This window comes from Capsicum annuum, chromosome 2 (genome assembly GCF_002878395.1).
Source record: "Capsicum annuum cultivar UCD-10X-F1 chromosome 2, UCD10Xv1.1, whole genome shotgun sequence".
In the NCBI taxonomy this organism is placed as follows: Eukaryota; Viridiplantae; Streptophyta; class Magnoliopsida; order Solanales; family Solanaceae; genus Capsicum; species Capsicum annuum.
The window spans coordinates 126,636,101-126,646,285 of record NC_061112.1 but is presented as its reverse complement, the minus strand read 5'-3'; the positions used below and the strand labels follow the sequence as shown (position 1 = coordinate 126,646,285).

At 35.2% G+C, this 10,185-nt stretch overlaps 1 protein-coding gene across 3 annotated transcripts; it reads right to left on the bottom strand.

Annotated features, from left to right (window-relative positions):
• Positions 1-1,108: 1,108 nt before the first annotated feature.
• LOC107859313 (uncharacterized protein At4g18490) lies at positions 1,109-9,784 on the bottom strand. 3 transcript variants are annotated; one of them, XM_016704280.2, is made up of 16 exons: positions 9,626-9,784; positions 7,830-7,906; positions 7,117-7,243; positions 6,605-6,790; positions 5,506-6,339; positions 5,154-5,342; positions 4,961-5,089; positions 4,715-4,816; positions 4,094-4,276; positions 3,829-4,003; positions 3,654-3,718; positions 3,535-3,574; positions 3,245-3,421; positions 2,221-2,331; positions 2,043-2,124; positions 1,109-1,865 (listed from the first exon to the last, which is right to left on the bottom strand). In XM_016704280.2, the coding sequence occupies exons 2-15, from the start codon at positions 7,891-7,893 to the stop codon at positions 2,059-2,061; spliced, it is 2,448 nt and encodes an 815-aa protein (XP_016559766.1). In that variant the 5' UTR covers positions 7,894-7,906; positions 9,626-9,784; the 3' UTR covers positions 1,109-1,865; positions 2,043-2,058. The 3 variants fall into 3 exon arrangements, with proteins under 3 accessions (XP_016559766.1, XP_016559768.1, XP_016559764.1); XM_016704282.2 differs by having other exon boundaries at positions 1,109-1,871; positions 7,830-7,893; XM_016704278.2 differs by having other exon boundaries at positions 7,830-7,893.
• Positions 9,785-10,185: the final 401 nt, after the last annotated feature.

Sequence of the window (10,185 nt, the reverse complement as noted above, 5' to 3'; positions counted from 1 at the left end):
AATCAGGACAAAACCCTTTGACATGTTTCTCTTGCAAGAAACCTATAATCCAAGTCAAATAAATAAATAAATACATTACTAGGTAATTAAGGAAAAATTGCAGCCTTTTGCAACATAGGATGGAAGAAGCAAAAGTCAGCCTTTATTTCTTTTTGTTCTGCTCAACATTTCAGAATCACTTAGAAGTGTTGTGTACAATATGGTAATCAATGTTTTGATCAAACATAATAAATATTCATATCACAAGAGGGAACAAAATCATGAAGAAGAAAAAAACAACTGTCGATCACAAAAACTTTGTCTTAATCCTGAACTCCGTCTTCGTGAAAAGCTGGGACTAGAGCTAAGAAGTTCCTACATGTACATGTATTCATAATTCATCCTTGCTGTTACTAAAGGCATTAAATGAATCCAAAATCGAAAGTCCCAAGTTCAGAATAACTGTAGCATCTTCACATTTTAAATTCTCTTCGTGTATACATATATACATAATTCGAGAAAAAAAATCGAGTTCAATTGAATCTAGAGAACTCGCATTAAATTCACCTCAGTCTACAGAAAAAAAAACTATCTCCATGATGCGATGGACAAAGTCCTTGTGCCTCCAGTTGACTTAAAATACCAGACACTGAAAATTATGTCTACCTAATCTATTAGTTGCCTCCACTCTTTTGACCTAACAATGAGAAACCAACTTTAGAATACTTAACTGCATCCCCTGTTATAGTTATCTGACTGACATCAGACTCTAATAAAGTTAAAATTGGCAGATAATTCTCTCAGACAAACCTAGAGCCAGCTTATTTTCCTTAAAAAAAATTTCCTTTGCTATCCCTAACTGAAGTAATTACACGGTAGAATTTCCCGTTACATAGCAATGATCAGGCAAGGGGATGTCACGTCTGGGCAGGCATATGAGTCAAGTTTCATTTTTCTTCTGGTTTTATTATGATGGTTATTTAATCAGAACAAAAGATGTCCAGAGAGGAGCTATGTAAGAGTTGACCAGCTACTTTTAATCAACTAAATCAAAAGGTCTCACGGTACTATTATTCATGGGAGTGTAAATGTAAGACTAATAATTGATTTTTCTTAATTTTCTCTACTCTTGCTTCCTTCATGTTTGCAAACGGAAACCTCCTTCTCCTGCAACATGATTTAGTAAGGTACGACCCAAAGTCATTCCTTCTTTTTGGTATCACCTATTGCCACTTATTTCTGTAATAAAATGTCCCACCTAGAGTTCCACAATGTGACTAGATGGCCACTTTAAGAAAAAATTACTGAGCAATCATACTCGATAGTTCATAATAATTTCTAGAGATTGCTCTGGTTCCACTTCAAGTAATTTCATAAAATGTACGCCCTAGAAACACAGTTATTTCCTTCCCCAATTGTTTAACATGTTATTCGTCAAGCATTACAGAAGTTCAACTTTCCGCTCATACTGTTAGAGTTACTTCTGATCTTGTCGACCTATATTTGGATATGAAAAACATAGGTAGTTATAGAAAACAGAAATATCAGCTGCTTTATAAGGTGCCAAGAGGGGAAGCTATGAAGGAGCACAAAATTATGGTGTAGAGAGTATAACAAGAGGTTCAATATCTTCAGGTTCTCTCAGTATAAGCAAACTGCCAACACCTGTACATGGACAGATTATTAGATGCCAAATTTATATGAGATACTTGAAATTTAGTAGAAGTTCGATTTCCCTTCAGCCAAAGATCTGCCATTGAGAGTAACCACTTGCTATTAGCAAAAGTAGTCTTCTTTTACACTTGTGAAGTTAATGCTTCTTCACCCGAGGAATGCAAGGAAAAAAGATTCTTTGCAATTGCGTTGGAACATGCAGCAGACTCTGCCTGAAACTGCATGGTGTTAGTAGTCATACATACTTAACAAAGAGAAGGTCTTTACACAATGAGAAATTTGCACCTACAGAACTGGAAACATGCATGACACGCAAACCAGTAAGGTGTATTTTAATATATTTACTCAAGTCCTTTTCGGGGTCTGTACACACAGAGGAGAAAAATTACCTTTATATATGTTGCCTTATTGTGATTCTATTTGATGATTCCTTGTCATCAATCCAGCAGCAAATTTCTGAACCTTGTGTATGTTCTAGGGGGTGAAGGCGTACACAACTTATTTCAAAATGAAGAATTGAAAATTCTGAAAAGAAGTGGTGCAACAATAGTTTGCTAATAAGGATATCTTCTCTTCATAAATGGGATGGTTAAGCAGCAGCAGCTTATTGTTGTTCACAACAGCTCGAACTAATAGTTCTTTTGCCTCCTCGTGCTTTTTTCTCAGCATGTTGCATATCTGCAAACACAAAAAATTATGATCAGACAGCATGACAGTCTCCCATCTCATGCCTCAGTCCAGGCCTCAATGAAGAACAAATCATTGTTAGCTCAGAGAAAAGGAGATAAGTTAAAGACAGTCTCCCATCTCATGCCTCAGGTCCTGGCCTCAACAAAGAACAAATTGTTGTTAGCTAGAGAAAAAGGAACTTAGTTGAAGGTCTATAGAATTCTTGCACCCCCATAGTGTTTGAACTTTCAGTTATCCGCTTGAAAGCATTAAGAAAAGAGTAGGCTAGGAGCTTAGGACACTAATTCTTGCATCAACCAATTGATTTGGTACGCTATTCTGTTCCACCTATATAAGAGATATATTAACCAACCAACAAAATCAGACATAACAAGGCAAAATGTCTTGTAGTTCTCGTGTCACTTCTTTTTCTTTGTCTAATTTATGGATGCTTCTTGAACTACTGGAATGCCGTGAAAAGGTGACCCTGCTTTCAAGCATACTGAAGGTTTTCACTAAGGTGGAACCCAGAAGGCTTAAGATTGATACGCTGCAAAGGATTTTAAAAATTTAAATCCAATGACATAAACCTAAAAGGAACTACTGTAACAATTTCTAGGACCAACTAGGAACATGTCTAAATTACCAACAGAAAACAACTTGAGAGAGAATGCAATTGTTCTTGTTTATTTAGCCAATATAAAATGGGAAGGTGGTATGATGCAACTCATTATCAAGAAACTTAAAATATGAAGTTTATGCTGTCTGGTTATTTGTTTAGAGTACAAAAATACTGGCTGAGCAAGCATTTATCTTTTTTCAAAATTTGTGGCGATGATTACTTCATGAGTTTCCAGAATATTTAAAAGATACTACACCAGAAAAGGAGGAAGAACGAAAAATAGCAGGAAGCACTCCTTACATTTTCAAGATCCTTTGACAAAAGCTGAGCCTTCTTTATGTTGTCATCATCTTCTCTCACAGTAGGGCTTCCTAACTCTTTGATGTTCATCCTCATAGGAACATTGCATAAGGACATTTGGGAATTTTCATATTCTCTGGTCTTATTACCATTTCCAGAATGCTCATGGTCATTAATCTATCAATCAAGAACGATGAAATTTAAAATGTTGACATGCTTCTAGATTCCCATGTAGTGAAACACTTGGGAAACTATGTCAAATATCTGTCTTTTCCTTTTCTATCAATCACCTGTTTGTTGCATATCCTTTCTGTACCTTCAGAGGATCCCCTGTAGAATTTTGAGGAGTAATCATGCATATGTTCAGCATTGATGAAAAGTTGTACACTAACGAATTTTATAGAAGAACCTGTTTCCGTTGGGTGATTGCGAAAGACGCTTTGATGGAAGTAGGATCATCAAATCCGAATTTGTCTGCATCAAGTGCTATCACAAATATCAAAGATGTCCCATAGTGGTCCTGTAACTATGCAGAAAAACTACTCTTTTTGCAAGGGAAAGTGGTGGAGAAAGGGAAAACAGACCTCTGGTACTTTCCTCTTCATAGACAAGTTAACTGGCATTTGCTTCAGCGTCTCTGTGGAATTGTCTTTGGACTGTAAAATAGCTTTAAAACCACCATGCTGGTTCACAGTTTTTGAGTACTTCAAATTTTTTTGCAACACTGTCTGAGGTGTCTCAGGATTTGTACCAAGTTTTCTGCATTTGAAGCATGTGATTGATTGCAGCTGGCAGAAAAATGAGAAGGTATGATATTTGAAGAACTTGAAAGAAAAATTAGTATGCTACGCTGAAGTTTTCAGGCTAGATGTCTCTAAAAGACTCCTGGCAGCTTTAATTGGCAGTGCTTTGTCTCCTTCTTTGAGGGTGTTCTTTGCAGTTGGAATAGGAGCTACGTTCCTGGGAATGGCAATGCTGCGTGGGGTGGATGTAGCCATCTGTTGATTTTTGCTCGGAGGATTAACCCGAGAACTGAAGGAAAACATGCCAAAGATTTTTTGGTAAGAGATTATTTCCTTTTCATTGATCAAGAGAGGCATTCGACTGAAATCAAGCACAATATCAGAATGTTGTCTATGACTTAAAATATGGAATTATCATTCATAAGCTATAAGATGACTTCTTAATCTACTGAGAATGCCAAACAGTAACTTGTATAACTAATAATTTTGGGTGAATGATCTCCATATGCAACAAACATGACAGCTTAGGAGAATGAATTAGATAAAAATGTGACCTTTTTTTAGTACAGATATCCAAACAAAAACAATAGCTGCCAAAGAAACTAAGAAACAAAATCAGCTAAATTAGTCCATGCATGGTGAGAATAGTTTTAGATGCATGTCAAACACTCTACAAGGTGAATTCAATGGCATGTCTGGTTGGAAGCATCAATCAGAAGGGAAAGACCTGAAAGTAAGAAGATCTTTACTGCTTGCTTTGCTTTTCACGGGAGCAGATTTGCCAGTCAATGTTCTTATATTTTTTGCACCATCTGACTGGGAGCCCTTGCTGAAGTATTATTATCATGATGATGATGATGATGGATTATCAACAACAGAAGTTAGTATATTTGCAGTTACCATGAAATTTCGGTAAGGTAAAATGGAACTTGAAAATTAAGCATGATCTAAAAAGTAAGTAACAAAGACTTACATAGTAGTCCCTAAAACTTGGTATCCCTCCTGACTTCCTGTCTGAAGAGGGTTAACCATTAGCAGAGGTCTAGAGTCGGGGGAAGAACCAGCTTTGCTCCCAGTGTCATCATCTTTGTTGTCTTGAGATCTGTATTAAATTGTATCATATAAACTGTTTACAAAAATTTGACTAGTTTTTACCATCGGCTTACATTATTTCAGCTGGATGACTCTGTGGTATGGGGCCAATTCTTTTGTTACTAAATGCAGGAACTTTTGTCCCAGTCAATGATGAATCCATCTGCATCTGAGCAGCATTTGTAATTGATGGCATAAAAAACTTTGACCTGATGACACCAGTCTCTCTTCTTGTCTCTGCTGTCAAATTGTCAGCTACTATTCTGCAATAATTTTCAGAGAAAGCAAGTGCACCACAATTTCATAAAATGCATGACGGGCACTTATCACTATTCTCTGTGGTAGCTAAGTTCTGCAGTTTCCAAGTTAAACATCATGTACAGTAATGCTGAATGAATAAAAGGGAGATGGCCTATATTGACCTACTTGCTTAATGAGGATGCAGAAAGCTCTGAAGTTGGGTTCTGAATCTCATTATCAACTTTCATGTCTTGCATTTTGTCTTCTGTAGCATTTGACACACCGTTGGACTGTGTCTCTGTTCTGTTCTTATTGGTCTCCAAAACATACTCATCATTGTCAAAGTTTCTCCTTTCATTAGAATTCTTCATTGAGGTTGCAACATCCTCCAAAGATGAACTTTCTAAAACTGACTCATCATAGTTCGTGTCAGAGTCCAAAAACACTTTTTTGTTAGTGTCTGTTCCTACACCTAAGAAACTAACATTTGCAGCCACAGAATTAACAGGTTCCTGTAAACTTGAAGAATTATTCCTCCTTGATTCACTCTGTGATATCAAAGAAGTTCCCTCCTCTACTTGGCAAACTGTTTCTTGAGTGCTGGTGGATATCTTTGCTTGTAACGAGCTTTTTGCTTTCTCAAGTGAAACTTCATTGCTAGCAGATTGCAATTTTGAAGTTTCACTACTGCTCATGGTATGGTTTGAAGGTAAACTATGTTTTGTGGTGTCATGATTTTTATCTATGTCAATATGAGAATCAACAGGTGAAGTTATCCCCGCCTCTGAGGCAGTGTGTTTCTGAATTGTCCCGTCCTCTAACGAACCATTGTTTTTATTCAGATGACTTCCAGAGCCTTCATTACCACTTCTCTTCGAAGATGAACTTTCCTTTTCTTGGTCATACTTCGCCTTTTCTGTACTCTCCTGACTTGATCCAAAACTGAAACAATCCTTTTGTTGGTTGTTCTTCGCTTTTCCATTACTCTCCTGACTTGACCCAAACCCGAAATTATCCAACCTGAACCAAACACAGAAGGAGATACTCCACTTAGTTACAGTAGAACTACTGAGTCATATTTTGATGAACTGAAGCACAATTCATGCTTTTTCTTTTCATTTCCAAATTGAAATGGCAAAGCACCCATGGTGGTTGTGGAAATATCTGAATTCATGACAAAAACACCCATGTTGGTGTTGTTTCATGATACCACATTGTGGTGCACAATTCATGCCTTAGACAAATACAGAGCAACATATAAAGGATCGCCAAAGGTTGTACATACCCAAAATCAAATGAAAACTTGAAGCCGTCTCCTTTCTTTTTGTTGACAGCAACAGTGGATTCTTCTTTTGATGTCTCCTTTGCTTTTCGATCCTTTTTACAAGGGGAAGATATATCAAGATCTGACATGTCAATGTTGAAGGACGATATCTTGCCAAAATCATTATCAAGAGTGAAATCCATATCCCTGAAGAAAGTCCAATGTCAACATAAGTAATATATCATTTCTCCGTTATCAATCTTCTTTAGCTTGTCCCGAATCAAGTCTGGAAAATTGTTTATCACAAAATACTGCAAACTAAAACGTAGAACAACACTGTAAAGAAAAGCAGACAGAGAAACTTGCAAGTTAGTGACAGAATTCTTAGATCCAAGTACAGAAGAAAAGGTGATAGACGAGATAAACGAAAACCATGAATGTGAGTATTTTGATATATTAGCTTAGCATAGTAGCTTAGCAAATTAAATTAATTATGAAAATCAGAAATTACAACAAGGCTATGAAGGGTTTACTCTTTGTCAAAGTTGAACGTCTTTTTCTTATTTTTGGATATAGGCCCAAAGTCGAAATCCATTGCATCGTCTGCTCCCATAGACACTGATTTGAATGACTTAAGAAAGTCATTCCCAATATCCAGATCTGTCACAAAATAATGTAAAGTAATTACCCATGACACAAGGACAATAACAAATTATTACTGGTCCAATAACTGCACTACTCAAGATGCATAAAGAAAGACGTGGATAAACAAAAGCTTATTACTAACTATCTTTTACAAAAAAAAAAAAGTACTTCATTGTAGCATTCCCTTTTTGAAGGATGTCATCCAATATCTGTTGTTCCTGGCATTCTCATTTCCAGAAAGCTATTTATCTGAATGTCTCTTGTATACCAAGTACCAATGGATCAGCATTGTGAATCTCATCTACATTGTCTCCAGTAATTTTGCTTATAACTGATTTGGTATTACATAACATTACTGTTAAAAGAAGCTATCTATTTTAGTATGTATTTAATGTTGAAATCAGATCTGTTTAAGTATTAATAAGTGTTAGAGACCTAGTTGGAATCCAGAAGAAATGATAAATACCAAGTAATGAATCTTTGTCTTTTACTGTTAAAGGAAGCTATCTATTTTAGTATGTATTTAATGTTGAAATCAGATCTGTTTAAGTATTAATAAGTGTTAGAGACCTAGTTGGAATCCAGAAGAAACGGTAAATACCAAGTAATGAATCTTTGTCTTTTGCTTTGACAGTCGGAGATGCTCCCTTTGATGATTCTGCCATCTGCACAGAAAGACTGATTTTGTACTTAACTACTCCAAGCTCTCAAAGGAAAAAAGAAGACAGGTAAATGAGAAGTAATAGAAGAGAATATATCACAGAACTACAAAAGTAGAAGCAAACCAACAGCTCTTAATAAGTACTCTGATAGTTTGAAATAAGACTATTTTATGGTAATAAGCCATTTGATATAGAATGTTATCAAGTCATTAAATCCAAATAGTTTTTTCAACAGTTTTGAATGACAACATAGCTGCAACATGGTATTTGGAGTCAAAGCATCATCTCCTGGAAAGGATGACCAGACGAAGCACTGATTTACTTTGCAAGGAAGTCACATACACGGAAACATCTCTTGTAGAGCTTCTACACTCATTACAGAAAAATATAATACTCCCGAAACCACAATAAGAGCAATGAAAAAGAAGTAACGTCAATTCTAGGTCTTACTTGCTTAGAAGAACACAAATAGAAGGGAGAATAAAAAGGAATGGATGAGTAAATATTCAAGCACACTCAATTGCATGTGAAACTTCATTAAGTTTACTCTGCCTGTCATAAATTATCTGAATTAACTACCAAAATTTGGAAGCAAAATTTTCTAGGAAATATCTTAAGGAGTCAAAGAAGCTTCTTGTAGAATGAGCATATTTTCAATTCACAGGACAATTATGTGCTACGAAAAATAATCAAAGAGAAGCAACTATTCCGGAAACTATTTGAAGGAGGAGACTGTTCGCTTTTCCAGTAGAAAAAGATACGAAAAGAGAGCCATACATATATTTTCTCAGTCTTATATCTCTTTTCAAATCTCAGAGCTACTATCAGAGTTCTGTTTAAGGATCAGAAATTAATTTTCCTGCCAATTAGAAAAGGAGATTCTAAATGCTATCATTTTCCAACAAATTTTACTGAATTTCTGAAGCTAAATAACATGATAACTCGTGAGAGAAAACAAAAATATTAAATAAATTGGAAAACAGAAGACAAATGTGATTTTAAAAACTTTCCAATTATTTCTACTGGTCCGCTGACAAGGCTAAGAAAATAAATTACTTTCTAACGAAAATTGAAGCATACATTATTCATGCACTTCACCCGTGCAACAAATACTGGAGCATTGTGCAAACGCTATATGTAATTATTTTACTCTCCAAAAATAATCTATATAGTTATAGATAGCTCGGATTCACCTCTCTCCTGAGCTATTCAAGTAGATTAATCGTACTCGAATACATCTTTCCGACTATTCTAAAGCTTCACATTATAACATAAAACACAGTCAAATTGATGAATCGAAAATCAATCACCAAAAAAAAATTGTCAAAATTTGAGAATTTGTTGATGTAAAATCAATTTCTCTGTTAGAACGACTTGATCTCTTCACCAAAATCAGAAATCGACACAAAATTCACAACTCAGGTTCAGCGAAAATCAATCACCAGCTAAAACTGTCATAAATTTGATAAAAATTGATGAATGAAAAATCAATTGCCAACTAAAATTGTCATAATTTTGATAATTTTGTAAATGATGTCACTAAAATCAGTGGCTCAATACGAGCAAGCTACGTGATCTCTTCACCAAAATTACAAATTGAAAACAAAAGACACAGCTCAATTTCTGCCAAAATTGATAATGAATCACCAAATTTCTTCGACTTAAACATTTTTCACAGTTTTCCACACACAGAAGGAAGCGAAGTAAAAGCTTAAATAATACGAATCAGCTAAACCTGGTGAATCTGTGTATACGAAGGAGTGAAAAAGATGATTTATATTTCAACTTAGTTTCCGATTAACACAATGCTTTGGTTCCGATCGTTTTGCTTTAGTGCATATGGAGTGAAAGAGAGAGATTGCTGAGAATGGGGTCCAAATGATACATCCTTTCGCGCCTAAATCTATATATATATATATATATATATATACACCCCCCCTCCTCTGGCCACTCTTTAGTTGTTATTATAAATTATAAATAAAAACAATTTAATTTTATTCACCCATAAATATCTAAAAACTACTTTAGATTTTTCAGGAAAAAAAAAAAACTTTTTTTAAAAGGCTGTACCAAATCAAATGATGCAATAATAAATTGGACGGAGGAAGTATAAAGGAGGAACTTAAGTATGGTGATGTGGCACCATACATTGATCCCACAAAGTGAGGTTTGACGAGGTTAAAGTGTAGACAACTTATACCATTACTTCAAATAAAGTAGAGAAATTATTTTCAATAAAAGTTGGGACAAATGCGAGAAATATTATTTATCATTTTTCTCAATTTTTTAAATCTT